This window comes from Vulpes vulpes, chromosome 5, assembly GCF_048418805.1.
Source record: "Vulpes vulpes isolate BD-2025 chromosome 5, VulVul3, whole genome shotgun sequence".
Taxonomy (NCBI): domain Eukaryota; kingdom Metazoa; phylum Chordata; class Mammalia; order Carnivora; family Canidae; genus Vulpes; species Vulpes vulpes.
In genome coordinates this window covers 8743486-8770003 of record NC_132784.1, presented here as the reverse complement: position 1 = coordinate 8770003, position 26518 = coordinate 8743486, and the positions used below count along the sequence as shown (strand labels likewise).

General features: G+C 42.1%; 1 protein-coding gene and 1 non-coding gene across 9 annotated transcripts in view; one reads left to right on the top strand and one right to left on the bottom strand.

Moving 5' to 3' along the window:
- The window catches only part of CLASP1 (cytoplasmic linker associated protein 1), a 263096-nt gene that overhangs the window by 148668 nt on the left and 87910 nt on the right, over positions 1-26518 (bottom strand). For all 8 annotated transcript variants that reach the window (XM_072757530.1, XM_072757533.1, XM_072757532.1 and 5 more), the window contains exons 3-8: positions 24804-24882; positions 23324-23427; positions 21625-21716; positions 19741-19816; positions 14898-14995; positions 1473-1540 (exon numbers count right to left, since the gene is read on the bottom strand). In XM_072757530.1, the coding sequence (XP_072613631.1) occupies positions 1473-1540; positions 14898-14995; positions 19741-19816; positions 21625-21716; positions 23324-23427; positions 24804-24882 (517 nt within the window). The remainder of the gene's footprint in view (positions 1-1472; positions 1541-14897; positions 14996-19740; positions 19817-21624; positions 21717-23323; positions 23428-24803; positions 24883-26518) is intronic.
- LOC112934358 (U4atac minor spliceosomal RNA) lies at positions 25474-25599 on the top strand. Its single transcript, XR_003237891.1, has one exon. It is a non-coding gene; the product is annotated as a U4atac minor spliceosomal RNA (small nuclear RNA).

Below are 26518 nucleotides of genomic sequence, written 5' to 3'. Positions count from 1 at the left end.
GTTTAGAACTCCTTAAGCATTTTTTAAGAAACATACTATGCAAAGACAAATTCAGTAATACTGAAAATGGTAGGTACAGAGCAGAGCAGGACTTAAAAGACCTGGATCTTGTTCCTGTTCAACCCTTATGTACTAGAAGTGACTTTCCCCAAAGTGACCGACTTTTTTTTACAACCTCAAGATATTCAAACTTTGACAGCTATGCTGTGATCTAAGATCCCTAGAAATTCAGAAATTGCTACAATGCAATGAGGTATCCCAAAGTTACAAATGTTGTTGGTGGCAACTGCTTTGCAAGGACTTCACTCATACACACTCATACACAAAATTCACTTGTCTTCTCTTCCTCTTCTGGAATCAGAAGAAATATCCACTTGTCCTCAAACATCATCACAAAGTGTAGTAAAAGGAATATAAGTACCAGAAACCTGAAGTCACAATTCAAGTCTCAATTATTATTCTGCTTATTTATTCAACAATATTTACTGCATACCTGTACCACATACCAGGGACTTTTTGAGGCATCAGGATAAAAGAAGGAACACTGAACAGAATGAAGGCACAGAGTTCCCTTAGAACATTGGCTGTGCTATACCAGCTGGCCTGGGTAATGAAGTGTGTCTATAGCCGAGATCTGGATAGAATGAGAAGGGCCATAGAGATACCCAGGAGACAAAGGTTTCAAGCAGAAAAAGAGTCATAAGCACAAAGGCTCTGAAGCAGGAGAAACTTGGAATGTTCAAAATTAGCAAGGTGATCAATAGGACTGGAACCCAAAGAACTTTGGGGAAGAGCATCAGGTGACATCAGAATGGTGGTCAGCATCAACTCGTGTGCAGGTCTGGTGGGCCATGACGAACCACTAAACTGCAGTCTCCATGTGACAAAAAACTTCTGGAGGATTCTGAGCAGAATATTAATAGCACATTACATTCTAAAAGGATTCGTCTAGGGGGTACCTGGCTGGCTCAGATGACAGGGCATGTGACTCAATCTCAGGGTCATGAGTTCAAGTTCCACGGTGGGCGTAGAGACTACTTAAAAAAATTTTTAACTAAAAATAATAAAAATATAGGGATTACTCTGATTGCTGTGACAAACAGCCTGTAGGTGCTTGGGGAGACTAACAGCAAGGACACTGGTCAGGAGGCCGCTGCAAAAGCACAGATAAAAGACCACAGGGACTTGCACTAGGAGAAGAGCCAGAGCAGCAGCTACAGTCAGAATCCCCAGGATTCCGGACATATTTTTAAAAGAAAGCCAACAAGATTAGCTCATGAATTCAGTGTAGGGTACAAAAGAAAGCCAATGACAACCCCACAGTTTTTGGCCTGGGAAAGTGGGTAAATGAAGTTAAATCTTTGGACCTAGAAACTGTTCAAGATATCAAATTCAGATGTTCAGAAAGAGCATAAGTATTACTGACCTAAAACTGAAGAAGCAAAAATAGAACGACTGCTTTTTCTACTCACCGTTTGCTGATTGTATCATGTTTCCAGATTTTTGGACTTCATCAAATTTTGTAAAAATTACATTCAACCTGTATGAAAAAAAATACATGTATATATAGAAACAGTTAACTATCACATATACAATTATATTAAAACACTAATGTGAAGTTGAGTCACACTCTAAAAAGAAAAAAAATCAATGATACAAACCCACCTAATAACAAAAACAATTAACTACATTAATAACATTAAACACCCAACAATAATCGGGCACTTATTATAGATCAAGCACTGACTTATAGCTCTCTCTGAAAGACCTCAATTAATCCTTACGACAGCCATATAAGAGATTATGGTCTTCTCCATTTTACAGATGAGAAAATCAAGACCAAGCAACTTACTTAGGGTAACAGAGTGACTTAGGGTGGAGATGGCAGCCCTGAGAGTAAGAATCCAGAGCCCATGCTCTCAGACATTATATTAAATGTACTAACTGCTCTAGGCAACATGTATACATTAAGAAAAGCATGTTTCTCCTATTTCTAAGCACAGACTATTGATCGCTTAGAATAAAGATTTTCAAAATGTATTGACATTACAATATAAAGGCTCTCTGTGACTTATGCTTAATTCAAAAATGCTATAATTTCTCTAGAAACACTAGACTAATTTGATATCTAGAAACACTGTGACTAGATAATCGTTAACTGAAAAAAACCTACGTGACATTTCCTATTAATGGATCAATGTCGCCTTGACAATTAAATTGAAATAAAACTTCTTAACCAGTCAAAATATACATCCTAGTGATACCCATAAATGAGCGAGAAGTTGGGGGTAGGTTGAGGCAGAGGGGTGTTAATTTGCCTAGTGGAAGAATTCAAGAATAAACCAGGCTTTCTCAAGCAAAACACAGATACACTGGAATAAGTGTAAAGGCTGAGAGTACAAAGCAATGTACTTCTGCATTCAAACTTATATATTTCAGGGACTGGACAAGAAATTTTACCACTTGCTTACAAACTCTCCTGTCATACAAGTTCTAAGCAGTTCAAACATGTTGTTTTTTTCTGCAAAACTAGAATGGACTCTCCTTCAGGACAAGGATGGGAACTAGATACTTTTTGGTGTTCCATAAGCACCAAACACTGTCATGCAGGAGCGTGACATCACTGCATGAATCCTGTTCATGCCCTCACTATGGAAACTAGGTTTCTACTGGCCTTCATTCATTCATAGTTCATTCACTGAGTCCAGCCCTGAGCTGGCCAGATGGTGAGTGTGTGAAGTTCTTAACTTCTAAAGCTCCTATTTCATTCTTTTCTACTTAGAATGTCACATTCTAAGTAATGGGGGAGCCAAAGTACACATCAGCAAAGAGCAGTAAAATGAAGGGGATGAAGGAGACTGACATACTGCCTTTCCCCCCTTCTTGTTCCATGCCAGATATCAATCTTTTTTGCACATCTTTCCATGTAAGCCCAGATGTAGCCTCAAACTCCTCAAAGCCCCTCCAGGCAACTACTACCAGTCAAAAGTTGGCAATGAATTACAAAAATCTTGTCATCTCAGGACCAGATAGGAATAAAACTCACTTTCAAATCCAAAGGGTCCTAAAGATCTGGAAAAATGCCTTAGAATCAATTTCTTAGGATGTTTCCATCACCTTCCCTTTTATAAGCACCAAAGATCTCCAGTGCCTTACAAAGCACACAAGTAATATCACTACACAGGTTGCCAGGGCATGCCCTGACCAACTTACCACTTTATTGTGTCACAACTACACCCTCTGACGTGAGCATGCCTGCCAGTTTGCAAGTTAGCGACAAGGTATACCTCTAGCCTGGTTCCTAAAATTACTGTGAGGGGCAAATATTTCATCTGTTTTTGGTAGAGTAGTCACCATTATCAATGGTCACTGTGGAAGAATCTGCAAATGCTCTCTCTGTGGTAATGTCTACTCAATAGGGCCACATTATCTACAATTAGCAGGCCCAAACAACTTGGTATGAGAACGCTAAAAAAAGATTACTATTTTTGGTACCTGTACTTTAATTCAGAATTCCCTAAGGCAGGCATGCCTTTCCCTCTAGTTATACTCCTGTCTCTCTAGCTGCCTCATTTTCTGCTCAGCAATGTCTATACAGGGGCTCTTACAAGAGATCAGTAAACCTGGCTTCAGGACAGTCTAGTCACCAACAAGGTATTCCTAAGGAATGGCTTTTGTCTGCTAGCTCTGAATACAGCAATACAAAATGCCTCTTTGGAGCCAACAAATTTACACAAACCTAAAAGGGTGAGTTTTATACATTCGAAGACACTGAACGTATAACTAATGGTTACTCTCTGAAGCTACCAATTTTTCTTTCATGTTTGTAAATCTCTGGATGCCAAATTTAAATGTGACAAATAACTAACACCATTTTCCCTTGGTTTTTCTAAATTCAAAATTTATATTCAACTCTTCAATCCAATTGTTTATTTTATTGTAAGATTTAGATCTAATTATTTCTCCTAGAAATAGGGGCTCCTGGGTGGCTCAGTTGGTTGGGTGTCCGCCTCTTGATTTCAGTTCAGATCATGATCTCAGGATCGTTGAAATCGAGCCCCATGTTGGACTCTGCGCTAGGAGTGGAGCCTGCTCAAGATTCTCTCTCCCCTTCTCCATATGCTCCCCTAACCCTGGATCATTCTCACTCCCTCCCTCTCTCCAAAAAATATAAGTTAATTAAATAAGTAATTAAAAATTGTTTTAAATTTTTAAAATTAAAATAATTTCCTAAATGCAAATACTAGTATGCTCACAATCAACAAACTCTAACCATACACTCAGAGCTTTTAATTGGCTTTTTAGTCTACTACTTTTAAATATGAGCAGACAACCAAGCATTCAAAGATACATGAGCAAAGCTTTTCAAGCGAAAGAGACCAAGGTGGACAAACACATACTCCAAAACCACAACACAGAGGAAGGAAGAGGCAATGGGAAGTTTTTAAAATATGTCATTATTACTTCCAAGAGGATAAAGAAAATACTGCAATTATAAAAGCTAACAGGGAAGGAGCCCTTCAAAATGACAGAATACAGACCTCTGAAAATCTGCTCCTCTAAAGAAGCAAAGAAAAACACTGTCAAAATCAAGTTTTTCACACTCTGGAAATTAAACAAAGGCTTGCAACAATCCAAGGAGCACTCTGCAAGAAAAATGACTGAATCTTGGTAAGGACAAGCTTTTCACTGTTTTGCTAGGTCTTATTTCCATCTTCAACTCACCTGCTAAAAATCAACAGCATCACAATCATGATAGTTTGAAAACCAGCAGTTTTGAGGCCACTGGAAGAAGCTGAACAAGTTTGGAGTGCCATAAAAATCCCCATTCTAAAAGAACTGTAATTGTTTCTCCTGTCTGGCATACCCTAGAACACCCATTCATAGGGTTTTATTTTACCTCATTCATAGCGCTCTCAGTGGAAGAGACTCTTTTCCTTGAAGCCATGATCAAAAAGAATCAGCAACAACTGTTTAACAATGGGAGTTGCCCGAGATGATAAACTGGAGCAAAGACACTAACCAAAAAACTTACAAAGAAAAGTGGAGAATGAGAGGTTCACAGGGAACTCCGAAAAAAATCTGACATATTCCTGGGAATGTGGAAGGCTATGTATATGTGCAAGACTATAAGAAAGCCTGAGGAAAGATCTAAGACAACACTAAGGTCTCATGTCTGGCTGACCTTGAGCTCTGCCCAAGCAGGCAGTAAAGAGGAAGGTAGAGATGTACAAACTGCCTGCCAGAACCCTGAAAACATCCCCCCAACATACACAGATATGTTGTATATATGTTGCAGCAAAGGCTAAAGATTTATTGGTTGGAGGCATTCAAGGAAATCTCTAATCCTTAGCTGAATACTAAGCTAACCAAGCAGAAACGTCAGTAGCCACGCACATAAAAAAAAAAAAAAAAAACAAAACAGATTTCATGGAATTAGTTCAGAAAAATCACTTAAGGAACAACAAAAACAACAAACACTACCACCAAAAACTCTGGAGAGAGACCAAATGTGGTTTCCAAAGTTGTCACAATAGATTATTGTAAATGACCAGTTTCAACCAAAAATTGTACACATAAAGAAACAAGAAAATACAGCCCATGCAAGGAAAAAAAATTAGTCAACATAAACTATCCTTAAAGGAAGCCCAAACATTGAATTTACTAGATGGATACTTGAAATCAACTATCATAAATAAGTTGAAAAGAACTAAAGGAAATTATTTCTAAAGAACTAAAGTATAAGAACAATGTCTCACCAAGGAGAGAGTGTCAATGAAGAAACAGAAAACATAAGAATCACAGAGAAACTCTAGAAATGAAAAGTACAAAAACCAAAATAAAAAATTCATTAGATGGGTAGCTGGCTGGCTGGCTCAGTTGGCATAGCATGCAATCCTTGATCTCTGGGCTGTGGTTTCGAGTCCCAAGTTGGGTCTAGAGATTACGTTAAAAAATAAAATTGGGCAGCCCCTGTGGTGTGATCCTGGAGACCCGGGATTGAGTCCCACATTAGGCTTCCTGTATGGAGCCTGCTTCTCCCTCTGCCTGTGTCTCTGCCCTTCTCTCTCTGTCTCTAGAATAAATAAAATCTTAAAAATAATAATAATAAAAATAAAATCTTAAAAAAAATGCACAGGGTAGTTCAACAACAAATTTTTGCTGGGGGAAGAAAAAAACTGCAAACTTGAAGATGCATCAGTTGACAATACCCTGAGAAACCAAAAAAAAAAAAAAAAAAAAAAAAAAAAAAACGGGGAAAAAAAAAAGAACAGAGCCTAAGAGGTCATGTTATTATAATACCAACATACCAACATACATATAGTGGGAATACCAGAAGGAGAGGAGAAAGAATACAGGACAGACTATATGGAGAAAAAAGGCCAAAAACCTCACAGATTTAATATAAAATTTTAATCTACATGTTCAAGAAACTCAACAAACTCCAAATAGGATAAACTTGAAGAGATCCTAACCTAGAGACAAGAGGAACAAGCTGCTGGAAGAAAAGACAAAGAGAAAATCTTGAAAGCAAAAACAAACAAGTCAGGAAATAACAAATGTTGGTGAGGATGCAGAGAAAAGAGAACCTTATATTGTTGGTGGGAATGCAACCTTGTACAGCTGCTCTGGAAAACAGCATGGAGGTTCCTCAAGAAGTTAAAAAACAGAGCTACGCTATGACCCAGCAATTGTACTACTAGTTATTTACCTCAAAATTACAAATGTAGTGATCCAAAGGGGCACCTGCACCCCAATGTTTATAGCAGCAATGTCCACAAGAGCCAAAGTATGGAAAGAGCCAGGATGTCCATCAACAGATGAATGGATAAAGATGTGATATATATATATACAATAGAATATTACTCAGCTATTAGAAAGGGTGACATCTTATCATTTACATGGACATGGATGGAATTGGAGGGTATTATGCTGAGTGAAGTCAACTAGAGAAAAACAATTATCACCTGTTTTCATTCAAATAAAGAATATGAATCACATGGGGGAACCATAGGGGAAAGTGGAATGGGAAGTAATCAGTGAGGGAGTCAAATTATGACAGACTCTTTAACTATGGGAAAGAAACAGGTTGCTGGAGGGGAAGTGGTTAAGAAGATGGGGTAATTGGGTGACAGGCACTAATGAGGGCACCTGATGTGATGAGTACTCAGTATTAAATGCAACTGAGAAAGTACTGAACTCCATATCTGAAACTAGCAATGTAATGTATGTTAGTTAATTGAATTTAAATTTTTTAAAAAGTGGGACGCCTGGGTGGCTCAGCAGTTGAGCATCTGTCTTTGGCTCAGGGTGTGATCCTGGAGTCCCTGGATCAAGTTCCATATCAGGCTCCCTGCATGGAGCCTGCTTCTCCTTCTGCCTATATCTCTGCCTCTCTCTCTCTCTCCATGTCTCTCGTGAATAAATAAAATCTCAAAGTAAATAAATAAAAAAATTTTTAAAAAGTAAGCAACAATAGAGATGCCACTCATTTTGTACAAAGAATCATCAACAAGATAAATAACTTCTCGTTATAAAAAAAAAAACAGTGGAGACCAAGTGCAGTGAGATGACATACTCAAAATTTTGAAATTTAAAATTTCAACCAAGTATATGTTAATAATTTGAAAATAAACAAATACATATGTACATAAAATAAAACAAAAATCTCAACCAAGATTTCTACATCCAATAAAATTATCCTTCAAAAATGAAGCAGAGAATCGTCTCTGGACCAAAGATATTTCAGTCTTTACGTGAAGTTATACTATCAATATAATGAATTGTAGACTCTTGGCAGGAAAAAATGAAGGAGAATTTAAGACATTCCTATATTTAAAAAAAGAGAAAAAGACAAGTCTTTCAGTTAAAAATGAAAGAAGACCATACATTAGCCCAAATCTACATGATGCTATATAAAAAACATCAGTAAAAGTAACTACAAAGGTAAACATAAAACCCAGGTAAATTATAACAGATAGTATAATTGTATTTTTTGTTGTTAACTCTTTTCTTGTCCTACATGACTTGAAACTACATAAAGCAATAATTATAAAACTGTGTGTGTTGGTGGGCTGAAATATACAAAGATGTATAGATAAAGAAAGCTGAAGAAAGGAGGGGAGGAAATAGAACTATATAAGAGTAAAGTTTTTAATACTGAAATTAATTAAGGGTAATAATTCTAACTAGACTTCTATAATAAGATGTCAACTGAAATCCCCAGAGCAAACACTAGGAAAATAATTCCAAAAGAGAATAGTAAAATAAACAAAGTTAAAATAAACAAAGTTAAAAATAAAACACAAGAAAATATAGATTTCATACAAAATGAAGTATTAAAGGAAGAAGAAACAAAGAAGTCATGATATACAGAATACAAATAGCAAAGTAGCAGAAATAAAGTCCACCTTATCAGTAGGTACTACATTAAAAATAAATGAATTAAACACTCCAATGAAAAGGCAAAGATTGTCAGAATGAATAAAGAAACAACACCCAACTATATGCTACCTACAAGAGACTCACTTTAAATGCAAAAACACAGAGATAGAAAGTAAAAAGACAGAAAAATACATTCCATGCAAACAGTGCTTAGAAGCAGTCTGGAGTGACTATACTATTATTAAGCAGTACTGACTTTAGGACAAAAAAATGCTACCAGGGACAAAGAAGGACATTTTACAATGACAAAAGGGTCACTATCTCAGGAACACATCATAATGATATGTACACAAAAACAGAGCCCCAAAACTTATAAGCAAAAAACAAGAGAACTGGAGAAATAAATAATTCAGCAGTATTAATTGGAGATTCAATATCACACATTTCAATAACTAACAACAGAATACAGATACTTCCGAAGTACACATGGAACATTCTCCAGGACACAGCATATGGCTAGGCCATAAAATAAGCCTAAAACAAATTTCAAAGAACTAAAATCATAGAACACAGAAGTTATGACTTGTGATCATAACAGGATAAAATTAGAAATCAATGACAAATAGAAATAATAAAGTAACAAATAATGTAAGAATTTAACAAAACACTCCTATAATAACAAAGAAAGTAAAAAAAAAAAACAAAAAACAAAGAAAGTCAATGATAAAAACAAGTGGAAAATTTAAAAAGTTCTCTGAGATAAAAATGAACATACAATATACATAACATGGGATGCAGCTTCAGTAGTACTTATAAAGTAGTACTTATATCATACCATAAAAAATTTATAGGCATAGATGCCTACATTAAGATAGAAGATTATCAAATCAATAACTTAAGTTCTGCCTTAAAAGACAGGGAAATCAACAAAATGAAAAAGCAGAAATATATAAAAGAGGAAGCAGAAAAACAATAAATAAAATCAACAAGCCAAAATTTAGTTCTTTGGGGGGTGGGAGGGTGGAGGAAGAATCAACAAATTTAACAAACCCTTAATTTGACCAGAAAAAAAGAGAGAGACAGAAGATTTGAATTACTCAACAAATGAAAGAAGGCACATTTACTACTACCCTTACAAAAATAAAAAGAATTACAAAAAACACTATCAAGTGTGTGTCAAAAAGTAGGTAACTTAGTGGATAAATTCCTAGACAGAAACTACCAAAAATGATTTAAAAAGAAACAAAATCTGAATAGACCAATAACCAAGCAAAGAGGTTGGATTAGTAATCAAAACATATCCCTAAAGCAAAAGCCCAGGCCCACATGGCTTCACATACAGTAAATTCTAACAAATGTTTAAAGAAGAATTAGCACCATTCACAAAATCCTATGAAATACAGATGAGAATGGAGGAAACTGAGAAGGAGGAAGCAAAGAGGAGAGAAAGAAGGGAACTCTGGACTTTCTAGCCAGTCTTTCTATACATCTAAAAATGCTTCAAAAAATAAAACCATTAATTAAAGAAAAAGATACCCTTTAAAACTAGAAAAAGAGGGTTGGGAACACTCTCCAATTCATTCTATGAGGGTAGTATAATAAATAACACCACCAAAACCAAGAAAAAGAATCACAATAAAAGACAAGTATAGACCAATTTCCCTTATATATCCAGCAGCATATAAAAAGAGTTATATACCATGACAAAGTAGAATTTATCCCAGGAATGCAAGGTTGATTTAATATCTGAAAATCAATTAATGTAATACAATATATCAATAGAATAAAAATCAAAGTCACATAATCCTCTCAATAGATGGCAGAAAAAGTATTTAACAAAATTCAACATCCTTTCATGATTAAAAAAAACACTCAACAAACTAGGAATAGAATCTCTTCAACCTCATACAGTCATATACAAAAAACCCACAACTAACAATGTTGAAAGACGGAAAGCTTTACTCCCAAAATCAGGAATAGGATGATGGCCATTGCCTCTCACCACTCCTATTCAATGTTATACTGGAAGAATTGAATGTAGAGAATATAAGAGAGATCTATATATCCATTTTCACAGCAACATTATTCACATAGCCAAAAAGTGGAAAGCAAGTGTCCATCAACAGAAGAATGGATAACAAAATACTGGAAGTTCTAGCCCGGGCTTTTAGGCAAGAAAGAATAAAAAGCATCCACATTGGAAAGGAAAAAGAAACATTCTGGGTGCCTGGGTGGCTCAGCTGGTTATGTGATTTGCATGAAATGTCCCAAAACAGTCAAATCCATAAAATAAAAGTGGACTAGTCATTCCCAGGGGCTAAGTAGAAGAAAGGAAGAAGAGAACGACTACTGATGGATACAGGGATTCTTTTCAAATTTCTAAAACTTGATAACAATGATGGCTACACAACTTTCTGAATATACTAAAAACAACTCTTCACTTTAAAGGGGATATGGTAAATTATAAAAATATGATAAACAAAAATTATTGTATACGAATATTTCAAAAAGACTCTTATTTTAAAAACAGAAACAATGGTATAAAAAGGGACCATACCATTAGAACAAAAAAGGAAAAAAAATATTTTAAGATTTATTTATTCATGAGAGACACAGAGAGAGAGAGGCAAGAGACACAGGCAGACAGAGAAGCAGGTTCCCTGCAGGGAACGTGATGCAGGACTCGATCCTAGGACCCCAGGATCATGCCCTGAGCCAAAGACAGATGCTCAGCCATTGAGCCACTCAGGTGTTCCCAAAAAAGAAAAAATTTTAAATCAAGCACCCAATAGAATGGTTAGAAGATAAATTTGAGAAAATCTCCCCAGAAGACAGAACAAAAATATAGAAATAGAAATAGGAAAGAAAAAATAAAATCAGAGGGACTGGTCCAAGTGGCCAGAACTATTATACTTATTAATATAAGCAGTATATAGATATAAAACTTAAACTTATATGCTAGTTTTATTTATGAACTACTTATATTTATAAACATAATAGTTATATTCTTAAGGAAACTTGCCCAGAAGATATGAGGTTCCAGATGGAAAAGCCCTCCAAGTGCACCACACAAAAAATGAAAATAGTCTCATATAAGACCCATCATCATAAAGTTTCAAACAAACTGTGGGGACAAAGAAAATCAAAGTTATCCACAGAGGTTGAAGAATCAGAATGGCTTTGCAATTCTCAGTAGAAACACTAAAAGCTAGAACACAATGGGGTGCTGGCTTTGACATTCTAAATGAGGAGAACCTGGGTGGCTCAGTCAGTTAAGCAACTGACTTCAATTCGGTCATGATCTCAGGGTCCAGGGATCAAGGCCAGCATGTTAGGCTCCCCTGCTGTCTGCTTGTCCCTCTGCCCCTCTCCCAACACTCCCTCTCTCAAATAATTAAGATCTTTAAAAAAAAAAAAGAAAGATTTTAGCCAGCAGATAGACAAGACTCAAATAACCAGATGCACGGTCCAAAAGCAAAATTCCAGCTCCTCCAAAGTGAAAGAACAAGTCTCTTCCCAGCTGTGAAATGGAAAAAGGAACTGCACCTCAAAGCACATTACTGATCTTAACTTTTATATCACTTAGCTGATATTATATCAAGGCATTTTTTCATCACATCTTTCTTACAAATGTAATTAATCTTCTCAAATACAGCACTCACTCAATGGACAAACTCTTAAGGGGGCAACATTTTTATTTTTGGTGAAATCCAAGTTTCAGGAAGCACCATGCATCTCCTGCAATACTTTATTAGTCCTGTGGCATCTTGTTCAGCTAAAAACGTATGATCTCATGCAACAGCAAAATAGATATATATAAAAATGACATAACAGAAGTCTAGAATGTTCAAGTATTCCCACCAGCCATTTGGAGCCACAAATACCAGACAATAAATTTTCCAAACAGCAGAACTTTTGAAAGTCTCATTCCATTTGCACATGTCCCTGGCAAAATCAAAATAAAGGTGGCAGCCAGGGCCTCTGACCCTCCCAGTGCTAGGTAAGTGTCTTGTAATAAATACAAAGAAATAGGAAGTTTTGGCTTCTTTCACCAGAGTAATGCCTTTGAAGTACCAACACCTCCTTCTCCAGGCACCCTGTCTACCACAGGTATTGCTGGGTTTTTTTTCTTTTTTTAAGATTTTATGTATTTATTAATGAGAGACACAGAGAGAGAAAGGCAGAGACACAGGCAGAGGGAGAAGCAGGCTCCATGCAGGGAGCCCAATGCGGGACTGGATCCCGGGTCTCCCGGATCATGTCCTGGGCTGAAGGTGGCGCTAAACCGCTGAGCCACCGGGGCTGCCCTGTCTACCACAGTTTACACTGACAGCAGTGAAGGATGTTGGCCCGTTTCCCTAGATGACCCTCTCCGCGTAGTCTGCAAATTTTAGGAAGGATTTTTAGGCCACATGAGACATCAGAAGCCTTCATTCCCATTCACAGAGGCCCAAACTCTTGATAGTTTCTTTTCAATACTTAAAAAACAAAAAACAGGAGAGTGATGGGAGTCTGGATGAGAAAGTGCTAGCCCTAGCTCTGGCTGGCATTAAGTGCCCCTGGAACCTTACCCAAATTACCCTCTGTGTTGGGGTCTCCAAGCCCACACCTGGGTTTAACGACCAGCTGGGAGGACTGAGAGCTTGGCATACATTCACACTCACAGCTATCACTATCATACTTTAAGGCACTCTGAGAAACCAGCAAAGGGAGAAGGTACGTGGAGTAAAGTCTGCAGGAAACCAAGCGCGAGCTTCCTAGAGCCTCTCCCAGTGGAGTGGAGTCACAGAACATGCTTAACATCCCCAGCAACTGGAGCTCTGCTGTGGCTGGTCATGCAGACATCTCCTGGGGTAGCACTTGACAAAATGCCAGACTCCCAGAAGGAAATCAGGTGCTCAGCATGACACCCACTGCTGGGATACAGGGAGCCACTCTTGCCCACTCTTCAGGAATGGTGGGAAGCCCCCCAAATCAAAGCTTCCAGCCACCAGCCCAGAGCAAGCCTTGCAAGCCGGCCTCCCCAAGGATAGCAGTCTCTGTGCACTCACCTCTCTAGATCTCAGTGTCACCTTATCACCTCCCAGACCTATAGGCTTGCTACAGCAGCTTTCAGACAGGATGCAGAAGTCCCACCATGAGATGGTCTGCTCATGGCCTAGAGCCACTGCGAGCTACGCAGTCCACTGAGGCCATCCCTGGAGTAGGAAAGGTCTTCCCAGTGATGATGCTGACGTCATGAGTAAACAGCCCTTTCCCTCCAGCCCTGCTCTCCCTGCTCACCTGGGCCCTCCAATTTTCCCTAGCACACCGTGTAATGCTTTTGTCTTTAAGTTCATCTTTCTCCTAGGTATTCTCCCATAAACTCAAAGACCAGAAAGCTGAGGTTCATAAAACGCGGGAACAAAATAAGTCTATTCTCACAGATTATCTGATATAAAAAAAACATGAAAATACTTTTATTCCCAATGAAAATACTTTTATTCCCATCTAATTATGTTGCACGCAGCTCAGGGGCACCGTGAGAGCAACCCTGGGGTCAGATTGGACTCTCAGCAACACAGAGTATAGCCCCACTTGACTGTGCATAGAACCCCTACTTTAGGGTAAGGGGCTCTCTTTCATCATATCCCATTAAGGGACATTAAGGCAGAGGATACCTGTATATTTCAAAATGCCAACCCACATCCTAATACTCTATAAACTCTTACAAAATGGGATAGAGAAAATTAAAAGGAAAGTCAGAACAGGGCTTCCCTCTGAGCTCTGACTCGTGCTATGTGCTCTCCCAAGTCACTTCATGTCTCTGGGCTCTGCTATCTCCAGGGACACAGTGACAGGCTCACACTAGCTGCTCCAGAAGCCCAGGCCATGTCCAGCTCCCCAGGACTTGCACATTACTCTCTCCCTTAAAGGAACAGGGCAAGCACAAATGGTTTAAAATTTCTCCGTTGTAGTTAAAATTAAAGATATCCAGTTCATTATTTTTTTAAATGTTAACTACAACAGAGACATCTGTGGACTCATGTGGTCTTGGATCTGCTGAGATGCTGATACCCTTACAACTGGCCTCTACATATTGAGACTAACAGAAAACTACCATTTCCAAGATGCTTTCCAGAATTATTTCTTTATTTATCCAGACACATTGTGGAAGGGCTTCATTAATGCAAACAAATATATTCTAGGCGCCTACTATACTAGGCATTATGTGCAACCAAGATATAGAAATATATGAACCAAAAGAAGGCTGAATTTTTCAAAGTTGACTTTAAATATGCTTCTAAAATCAAAACATGACATGAGATGTGGCTAGATGTCTGAGTGACAGTACTTCTTTTGAGGAAGTAGAATGGGAGGGGCCCCCAACATATTATCTGGACAAGATCTCCAACCACCAATCCTCTAACCACATATTCTTTGAATATAATCACAACAAATTAAGCAAGACGTTAACTGAAAAAAGAAGAGGGGAAGAAGAGCAGAAGAAAGGAAAAAAAGTCTGAACTCACCGGGATTGTGGCAATCCTTTTTTACTGAGATCTGCCCTCACACGTTCTCCTACATGTCTGTAAATTTCCACTAAGCTGTTTATTGCTGCATCTCGAACCTAGATGTAAAAGAAGAGATCTTACAGCTGCTCTGTGTCAATCCACAGCACTTCCTGCTGGGACACAACAGGCTATACACCACCCCAAGTTTATTACCAATCTATCAATGCAATTGTGATACAATCCCTTATAGACGTTTGACTAGACACAGCCATGCTGTTGGTACAATTCCAAAGAATATTTGGGTCCCATCCCTGTAAACATGTTGAAGTCCACATCCCTTAGCTCTTTCAATTCTTTCATTTCATGTCAGGAATCGGATAATCTTCCCAAAATGGAAAATACTACAAATAAATGAATTATACTAAAAACAAAACACCATATAAAAAGCAGTGTAGGTTTAATTCAGTAAAACAAATACTCAGCAACAAAACTGGGTAGTAAAGGCCATAATTCATAGAGCCCTGTATACAAGAGCTAAAAGGAGATGGGGGTGAGGTGGAGCAAAAATCCATAAATTCTACATTTAATACAGAACAGGATGTAGTAAACATCATACAAGAGTATAAAGTGTTCGCACAGTTTAGGGAATGGAGCAAGACGACTGGACAATAACAAGGAACATTTTCTTGAAGAAGGAACCACTTAAACTGTGCTTAGGGGACAGCATTTTACCAGGTAAAGATGGAACAAGACAGGTTCCAAACAAGGGACAGCCTGTGTGCAAAGGCATGAAAGCAGAGATGCATGGCATGTACTTCAGGAAGAGCAAGTAAGTAGCTGGCCCAACACAAATATGAACAAAGTTAAGAAAGCAGCAATATATAAGGCTTAAGAAACAGAAGAGACTGAAAACAAAAACAGGGTAATCTGAATTGGATTGTACATCAAATATTATCACTGTTATCAAGGTTTAATTTCTTGGATGTGAAAATAGCATGTGGTTATATAAGAACATATCCTTGTTACTGAGAGACATGAACTTAAGTATCTCAGAGCAAAAATATCATGGTTCAGAAAAAAAGAGTGTATTTCTGTGGGTGTGTATACATACAGGGAGAGATAAAACAAATGTTAACTGGTAAATACAGATGTTAATACTAGTCCTACAATTTTTCTTTAGATTTAAAATTTTGCAAATAAAAACATGGGGGTGGGGCACTTTCAGCATACCCTGGAACCCAGGCCAGCCTGTGAGGGGTGGGGAGGAGGGGAGATGTGGGCTTACACCAGTAGGCAAAGACAGGGGAGCAACACAATTTTGTATTTGGTCTCAAGCAATGAAACCAAAATAACAGAGAACAAAAGACAGAGGCAGGAAGTAGGGATACAAACAATTTACAATTCTCAACACTGCAGGCTACTCTTGATTTAAGAGCATTACAGGACAGATAATTCCGCTGATCATTTTTCCCCTGATGGTGGCAAAGGGCAAACTGTCATGTTACAGACTGAATGTTTACATCCCCTGCCCCTCATACGTTGAAGTCCTAACCCCCAGCATGATTGTACCTAGAAGGTAATTAAGGTTAAATGAAGTCATAAGAATAGGGCCCTAATACAACAGGACTGGTGTCTTTGTAAGAAAAGACACCTATGAGCTAGCTGCATTCTCCAATGTGTACAGTGGGGTCATGTGAGCACAAACTGAGGGAACCGTCTGCACCCTTCCAGAACCAGATGATGCTGACACCCTGATCTCAAACTACCAGGCTTCAGAACTGTGAGAAATAATAGCTTTCTTGTTTAGGCCACCCGCAGTATTTTGTTACGGCGGCCCAAGCCAACTAATACAGATTTTCAGTTTATTTGGGAAAAGAAGTACCTTCTGATGATAGGCAGCATTTTTATATGGAAACGTGTATATACTACCCAAGTTGTTAATGCCACTGTGTCTTGAAGAGCAGTACTAAGTGCATCACTTGGCTCACTTTCAAATGATATTTGCTCAGAGCCCCTCGCCTTAATAAGCAAGCAACAACCTGCCCTACACAGAAAGTCTAGACTGTTAGGAGTTTAAGACATCTAGTGGTATAACGACCAGCCTTAGAGTCAAAGTAGACCTGAGCACCCACCTGGCCATTTAGGAACTGTGTAACCCTGAATAAAAGATATCAACTATTTTAGCCTCAATTTTCTCTGTGAGCTGACGAAGGCTGCAGGCTGCTTTGAGGACTAGAAAAAAATAACTCATTCAACAAATAATTCATTCAACAAATATCTGAGTGCTTACGAGATGCCAAACCAAAGTGCCCACATGGCCCAGGCAGGGGACATGATACATGAGTGGAGCCAGGTGGGTATATAATGACAAATGGCTCTGGCAGGGGACCCTGCTGCCAGAGAGAAGAGGGAAAATGGGAGGGTCGGGCAAATAGGCCACCATCACCCAGCCTTGGAAGAATACAGGTACGGCTCTGCCACAGCTTCCAATCTTTCAAGAGAAACCAAATACAGATCTCCCAAATATAAGAACACCAAAACTCCAAAATGTGAAACTAAAACATTGCGTGGACACATACTCCAGTCTGCAGGCTGAATCAGATTTCAGGCCAGCAGTTTGGGGGCCTCTAAGCTGTGTGTTTAAAACACTCAACATGATGGCTAATGGAAGTCGTATATCCACATCTTCAAACCAATATCCTCAGCCTTTAAAATCCTCATTCCTCAGGCTTACAAAAGGTATGGGGTCAGACAACATTTGAGGGTCAAGTCAGGAAATAGAGCAGAACGCATTTTCTTCAGTATTACGAAGTAACACATTCCGATTGAGAAGGGAAGTTCTGTAAAAGCCACTCAGACTGAAGGCACAACATAGTGCTCACTTCTAATACAACCACATGGGCCCTACACTGCTTCTGCCCACCCTCGGGCTCACCATAAAAAAGGAACCCCAACATTTCAGGCCACTGGGACTACAAAAGAGCCCCAATACATTAAGCCCTGCCCAGCAGGCCCGAGCTGAATGCTTTACAGAATCTGAGGTCTTCAGACCTATGATCTCCTTCACAAGACCACTGTTTACTGGGATACAGAGGAGGCTAGCCACACCTGCTGGGGCCCACAGGAGGAAAGACGGATGAAAAGATTAAAATAGAGGCAAGAGCACAGGCACATGCAACATATATACACACCCCAAGAAGAGGAATAGTTAAGTGCATCAGTAGCAGAGAAGCTGGTGGTAAAGTTTCCTGGCAGGAGGGTTCTAGGAGATGCGACTGGGCATGTGTGTGCGTGTACGTGTGCAGATAAACATTCCTAGGGCAGCTGCAAATCAACAGATGACTGTCCAAGTGCAGAGTTTGGGGTATTTCGGCTCTGTCTGTGACAGACTGCCAAAAGCTGCCCACTGAACACCAACCTCATTTTGCCCCAATTGCTCCATGTCCCAGAGGCCCACCATGCAGATTCATGTCACCCATGTGGCCAGTGACAGCGCCTGAGTTACGAACAGGGAACTTCAGCTAGCCAGGCTGCCTCTTCTGCTTAAAGATACCACGGGATGGCAGCAATCACCACAAAGCGTAACTTCAGTAAAGGATTTCCCCCCCATAGAAAACAAAAAACAAAAACAAAGCCAAATTGGGAGAAAACACATAATAACCCATTTGATAACTTAGGATTTTTTTAAGTTTCTTTTTAAATTAACACAAACATAAAGTATGAAAAAAAAAAACATAAAGTATGATTCAATAAATTAAAACATTTGGAAATTTTACTTCCAGTGTCAATGAAGACCGGTTAAACGAGTGGGTGGCAAGAGGAAAGCAGGTGCAAGCAAGAGAGACCCAGAGAACCCACGGGCAGAGCACAGAAGAGGGGATAGGGACGGGAAAGGCAGGAGCAGAGACAAGGTAAGCAAGGGCAAAGCCGAGGAAGCAGGAAGGACAAGAGCTGGCAGGGCCCAGAGCCACAGGGACCCAGGAGCCAGGGAAGGTGGAAGGGCAAGCTGGCACAACCTCTCTGGGGCACGTTAGCAATCATCAGGCAAGGTTTAAAATCAGATGCCCTCTTACCAAGTACATTTCTCTGTTAAGTTACTGTTCTGATTTTCAGCCCCTTTATCTAATGAGGTATTCTCATTATGAGTTCATAGGAGCTCATTAATATAACAAAAATGACTCTCAGTGATAAACAGAACTGAATCCATGGGAGAATTGGCACTTCTGAAGCCCAGGCTTGGAAAGTTCCGTGACCTGCCTGGTGACGGTCCAAGGATTACCAGCTCCTCTACCCCTACACTAAAGAAGTGGTGCTTTGGTGTTTGGTCTCTGAATTTACATAAGATCTACATAAAATACCATCCACACTTCATTAGGGTTTGAGGAATTTCATGTGCCAGTGTTAAATACACCAGTGTGGCCACCACCCAAACAAAATACTGGAAGCTGCCATCTCCTCAGAATAGGTCCCTTAGGCCCCTTCCAATCAATCCTCCTACCCCAAGAGGTAATCCCTAACTGACTTCAATCAGCATTGATCACTCTTCCCCAGGGCCACCCGCTTTGGGCTGCAGAGTGAGTGACCAGAGGGGCAGGATCTTGGAAGCTGGTCTGGATGACATTACTTAATAGGTTAGTGAGGCCTCAGCCACATAGAGAACAGAACAGAGTGACCACCACACTCCCCAATGGTATCTTATAAATGCTAAAAAGCATTAATGCTAATTATCTGGAACAATAATTAGAAACATGTTAGAAACATGAATAAAGTCCCACCCACCTATCAGGTATATATAGAACACCAGAATGCGTTTTAATGGTCTATAACCAATATCATTCTTTCTTCATTAAAATACACTCACCTGGCTGTTTGGATCTCCAAGTAAGTTACATATATGTGGCACAATCTTGCTTAGTGTTAAAGTATGCGCTCCAGAGCTGAAAACAAAAGGAGTGTTTTACTGCTGGTGAGAACCAAGAAAAGAAACACTGCCCCCCTCCCTCTCAACACCCCCCCCCCCCCCGGGCCTAATCACCCCTCCCACATCAGCTCTTCTTTCTTCCCATCTTCTGCCCATCTGGTTCCAAACCTCACCACAAAGTTTGCCCTTTGCACAGAGTTTAAAACCTTTCATGCCGCCCACAGTAGTGTGCTCTCCCTAGCACTCGACGCTTGCCCCATTCTGGCTCCTAACTTACAATGCCAAGCCAAGGCCCCAGCCTCTCCCACAGTCTTGCCTGCCTCACACATGGCTGCCCATTGCATTATTATTCTGTCAAACAGCCATTCCTATTCTGCCCAACTCTGTGCTCTCAACTAAACTGCGAGTCCCTTGAGGGCCCTCCTCCCTTAACTCCCCTCCTGTGCACAGCTGATGTTCAGTGAACAGCTGTTCAGGGGAAGGACCCTGACACAGTAGCCGCAGAGAGTTCCAGCTAACCCTGACCTGCTGGACAGCACCGAAGTCGCTGACCACTATTCACTGTCATAAACACTACCACACACAACCCTTGTAAACACAACAACCTCTGGTAATCTGATGGCTTCCTTAGGATACATTCTCAGAAGTGAAAGCACGGTGATCAAAAACTAGAAACAGGGATCCCTGGATGGCTCAGCGGTTTGGCGCCTGCCTTTGGCCCAGGGCGCGATCCTGGGGTTCCGGGATCGAGTCCTGCATCGGGCTCCCTGCATGGAGCCTGTGTCTCTGCCCCTCTCTCTCTCTCTCTCCAGGTCTATCACAAATAAATAAATCTTTAAAAAAAAAAAAAACTGGAAACATTTTTAAAAAGATGCAAATGTGGGCAATTTAAATGGTGCTGGAAAGGCTAACATATCAGTGGAAAATCTACAAGGTGACATAAACGTTATCATCCCGATGATGTTTTTGAACTTTACAGGCTGAGCTAAATATGCACTACAAGTTAACAGTGATTTTATGAAGGTGGTAGAAATGTACCGAATCATGATCTTCCTCCTGATATAAATTTTCTGACATATACAATATCGCTTTTATAATCAGAAAAGGCGACTTGTAACTTCAATTTTTAAAAAACCTTTCCTATAAATAAGCATGCGACGAAATATTCAACATCAATAGTCATTGGGAAATTATAAATTAAGACCACAATGAGATATTCACTACGCACCAATCAAAATGGCTAAAAAACAGAACAAGGATATGGAAAAAACCCAATCATCCATTCACTAATGGTGAGAATGTAAGAACAGTACAGACGACTCTGGAAAACAATTAAGCAGTTTCGTTAAAATTAAACCCACCAGATGACCCAGCAATGGGTCCGTGCCCAAGAGAAACACAGGAATAAATGATCCCATCTACATAACATTCTTGAAATAACAAAATCATAGAGATGGTGAACAGACCAGTGGTGGCGGGGGATGATTGGCATGAGGGAGCCTGGCCTGTGCCTCACCAGTGGTGATGGTTCCCTGGAGCTACATGTGAGACAGAACTGGGCAGAACTGCATACACAATGTGTAGTGTGTGTCACCAGAGGAATCTATATAAGCCCTGGGCATTGCATCAGTATTGATTTCCTGGCACTGGCATTGCACTACAGACATGTAAGATGTTAAGACTAAAGAATCATGGGGCAGGAGTACATAGCACTTCCTAGGACATTTCTCTGCAACTTCCTGAAATCCATAGTTACTTCAAAACACAAAATTAAAAATAAAAATGCTCAGCTAAAGGAAACCCTCAGGCCCCACCCAGACTTACGCATTGAGTGTGGCAACAAGGCAGAGGCATGTGCCTTCCCGAGTCCGGAAATTCTTGTGCTTGAAGCCTCCCAGCATTCGGTCCCACACGTACTGTAGATGACAAAGGACAGGTCAGGAGAGGAGGAGGCTTTCATTTCAATATAAGGCTGATGGAAGAGGGACTGCAACAGGTGCCAAGTCAGCCCCAACTTCAATCAATCCATTTCAGCCCCTCACCTCAAGGGCATACTGAAACATAGGTAACTTGTATTTCTGTATCAAGTTAGAGTTTTTCGAAACACGTTCCTTTATATAACTGCATTTAATTATCCCAACAGCTCTGAAAGAAAGGTGTAATTGTCCCCATTTCATGGATGAGGAAAGTAAGGCCAAGAGAGGTTGGGGGGACTTGCCAAAGAGCACATACTCCTACTGCTCTCCTGGTCAGAAACAGCTGTCCCCACCCTATCCACAAGTCACACATCTGCTCATCTTTTAAGACATTCTAGGTTTTACCTTCCCTGGATGGCTTTTTCTAATAACTTCTACCACCCTACCCCACCTCCTATACATTGTACAGTTGAAGCCAAGAAGGCCAGGTTGCGTCCCTCTGTTCATCTGTCCCAGCAGCCCCAGCTCACTAGCAGATAGGAATGAGGGCCAGGCCTCCTGACTCCCCAGACACCACGACCACCTCTTTTCAGAGAAAATGAGTCACCTACACAAATGAGCTCAAGAATCTAATGCATTCAAACACTCAATTCCCATGTTAAGCTCGCTATTTTAGTCAATGCCCTTTGCTATTTATTACTTTTTATAACATCCTGGGGGTGGGGGGGGGGGGTAGCAGAGACAGATGAAACGTTATGGAGATTTTCATGTGAAACACATCAGCTTTAAAAAATTACATCTTGGGACATTTGGGTGGCTCAGCCAGTCAAAGCATTCTACTCTAGATTTTTTTTTAAGATTTTTTAAAATTTATTCATGAGAGACACACAGAGAGAGAAACAGAGAGAGAGAAAAAGAGGGGGGGGGGAGGCAGAGACACAGGCAGAGGGAGAAGCAGGCTCCATGCAGGGAGCCTGACATGGGACTCGATCCTGGGTCTCCAGGATCATGCCCCAGGCTGAAGGCGGTGCTAAACTGCTGAGCCACTGGGCTCAACTCTTGATTTTGACTCAGGGTCATGAGTTCAAGCCCCCAGTAAGTGTGGAGACTGCTTAAGATTCTCTCTCTCGGGGATCCCTGGGTGGCACAGTGGTTTAGCGCCTGCCTTTGGCCCAGGGCGCGATCCTGGAGACCTGGGATCGAATCCCACATCAGGCTCCCGGTGCATGGAGCCTGCTTCTCCCTCTGCCTATGTCTCTGCCTCTCTCTCTCTCTCTCTGTGTGTGTGACTATCATAAATAAATAAAAATTAAGAAAAAAAAAAGATTCTCTCTCTCCTTGACCCTCTGCCCTCCTGCTTGCATACGCTCTCTAAATTAAAAACATATATAAATAAATAGGTAAATAATCAAAGTAAATAAAAACAAAAGTAGTAAAATCTTTCTACTTAAATTGCAGAGAGAGAGAGAGAGAGCATGCACATGTATGAGCTAGGGTGGGGGGAGGAAAGGGAGAGAGAATCTCAAGCAGATTCCCCGATTAGTGCACAGCCCAATGCGGGCCAGACAACAGATGCCAGCAAGCCACGGAGCCCCTCCTTGCCCTACCTGGGGATTAGCAGCTTGATCCATGATCTTCAGCAGCAAAGTTTGGTCTTGCTCTCGCACAGAGTCTTTAGCATCTCCCAGTCTGTCTATTAAACTTGGCAGCACTGAAAATCAAAATGTAAATTGATCAAACGAAAGCCTATTTTAGGGGGTCTGCAGTCACCAAGTGGCATTTCAATTACTGGGAAGACTAAAGGATGTACACCGTTCTAGAACCACCATTCCTCACAGTTCCATTCTCCTCACTAAAATCTATGGGAGCTGCTATAAGAATCTGCAAAATCCTTTGCGGGGATATACTACTTGTCTTCTTCCTTAACCGACTAGAGGCCCAGCCAGCTCGCAGGACATTTTTAAGCTGGTGAAACAGTAAAATGGATGTCAGTGGAAGACGTTGGTAAGAAGGAGTCGATGCAAAAGGAAATTTAGTTAAGAGAGGGATACTGCATATTCGCTGATAGAAACAACAGGCACTTAGGACTCCATCTCTTTTTCATCTGTGCTTTCTGTCCGTGATTTTAGAGTATACATGCATGTGTATTAGATGGAGTCTAGCCCCCCGCCTAGTGTGGACCATTGGCTAAGGCTCCCAGATCACCGGTGTGCCGGAGGTTAGCTTACTCTTCTGCTTCTTCTAAGTGTATACAGGCCTTTCCTTTACAAGAGATATCATGAACGATTCAGCTAACTTATGAGGAAAATGGAACGCTATTAAAATACCAGATTTCTGAAAGTAAGGGAGGTTTTTATTTACAGATGGCCAGTTAGTGCCAGGATGGGAAAAGAGTTCTTGACCTCATCCGCAAGAGCAGGCTGATTAGGGAGGCAACGGAAAATAACAAATACAAACCACAGAGACTGAGTCCTGTTAAGGAAGCCCCTGCACACACAGCTGGCTGGTGCCTGTGTCATCACCATGGAATCCCAGAGGTCAGGGATTTAGAAAGGACTAAATCACATATAAAACGAAACCTGCTTATTTATCTCATTTTGCTGACACGTCCTTTTCCCTCCAAAACAGAGAGCGGTCGTTGGACATGCACACTTCTCAACGTTCACCATAAAGTGACACAGAGAGCGCCTCGGATGATGAGCGGAAACACTGAGCGGCATCGGACACGCAGGCCAGGCCAGGCCCTCACCCCGCCGCCCCCGGGTAGGGAGAGTCCGCGGCGGTGGCGGTACCGCGGAGGGGCACACGTGGGGCAGCAGCGGAAGGGCATGTGGTAGAGCAAACGGTGCCCTGAGGCCGGGGTCGGGGTGACTCCAGGGCGGGGGGGCGGGGGGGGCAGCCCCAGCAGGGGCGGGACGGCGGGGCCTGGGGGCGGGGCCTGGGGCTGGGGGCGGGCGGGGCCTGGGGGCGGGGCCTGAGGGCGGGGCCTGGGGGCGGGGCCTGGGGCTGGGGGCGGGCGGGGCAGGGGGGAGGCGGAGAGCGGGGCTGCCCGAGGACGCGGGCCCCTCCCGCCCGCCCGCAGCTCACCTGTGCCGATCTGCGCCTTGAACCGATCCTGCAGCCGGGTGACCAGCGCGGACAGGATGTCCATGCCGAGGAGGACCACCTGCAAGGGGAGACACCGGGAAGCCGTGAGCCGCCGGCCTGGGCCCGGCCCGGCCCGGCAGCTCCCAGGACGCCGCCCCCATTCCCCGGTCGGACGCGGTCGGAGCCCCCGGGGCGCGAGCCGACTGCGCCGTGGACGGCCGTGAAGGCGGCTGCTCCGGCGCACCAGGGGCTGCTCACAGCTTCAGGAGAAAACGGTCGGTGACGGGAAACGGGAAGAAGGAACAAAAAACAAAAAACCCGGCCACGAAGAGAACCCGTCCGAGGCGCCAGCGGACCTGCGCGGACACCGAGCCGCGGCCCCGCCCCCCGAGGCCCCGCCCCCGAGGCCCCGCCCTCGCGGCCCCGCCCCGGCGAGTAAAGCGTATGCAAATTACCCGCAGCCGGTGCGTGGCCTTCTGGGTAAAACCAAGCGGCCTATTCGCCGCCTTCGAAGCCTCCGAGAGCAAGAAGTCGCTGATGTGCTTCGGGGGCTGCGCCCACTGAGGGCAGGCGAGCTACCAGGCGGCCAGGCCGGCGGCCGCGGAGCAGTCACCGCAACCCTACCCGGTGTCGGCGCTCCCTGCCTGCGGCGCACGCACGCCCGCCGCCAACCATCCTTTTCTTGGGGTTGCGCTACTGTCCAATGAGCGCGTAGCGAGGGCAGTACTGCTGACGCCTGCACAACACGCCCGCACCGGCTAAGGCTCCGCCTTATCTCGGTGCAATTTTTGGAAAAAAGAAAACCCTCTTTTCCACGACTTTGAGGTATAACAACAGCTCGAGCACTTACGAGGGGCCGCCCGCGTTGCCGCCGCTCGTCGCCAGGGGGAGCTGCAGGCTCAACGTTCCCCCCTAACAGGCTTAGTGCTTTCTCTAAACCTTCAACTAACTCGTAACTTAAACTCCGCGGCCGCGGCTGTGGTTAATCCCGCCGGTTTCCCCCGACTGCTCAGGAGTCTGAGCCACCCGCAAGGTCCCTTCTGTGCTTCAGTGTGTGGTCAGCAGGAGCCCTGAGCCACCTTAGCAAACACGCTCCTCAGGGGAGACGCGACTTCACGGAGACGTGGCCCAAAGCTACACGTGGAGTGGTCCGGTATCCTCCAGAACAAATACATGAACAAGACTGAGGCAATGATGATGATGCAAGGGATGACGTCACGATTCCTTTCCAATGTCTGCCCCTGCGTTTTGCATCTTGGAAATACAAAGACTGCGGGCGCTCCCATGCAGCTCGGAACCCACGGCTTCAAAATCGCCCGATAAAATACTTAGTAAGTAAATAAACAAGGGGCCCCTGGGTGGCTCAGTGGTTGAGCGTCTGCCTTTGGCTCAGGTCATGATCCCGGGGTCCTGGGATGCAGCTCCCTGTGAGGAGCCTGCTTCTCCCTCTGCCTGTGTCTCTGCCTCTTTCTCTGTTTCCCATGAATAAATAAATAAAATCTTAAAAAAAAAAAAAAAAAGATGCCCAATAAACAGGGCATGAGCTGTCCTTGCAAGGGACTGGCACCTAGAAGATACCAGGAAATAATTCTGAAAAGTTTTTATAAAGAGAACAGTGGTCTGTAAAGGTTTTAAAGATACGTAATGGTACAAAACATTTCAAACAGTAGCTTTACTTATCAGCTGAAGAGGATTTAGGCATCACACTGACTTCC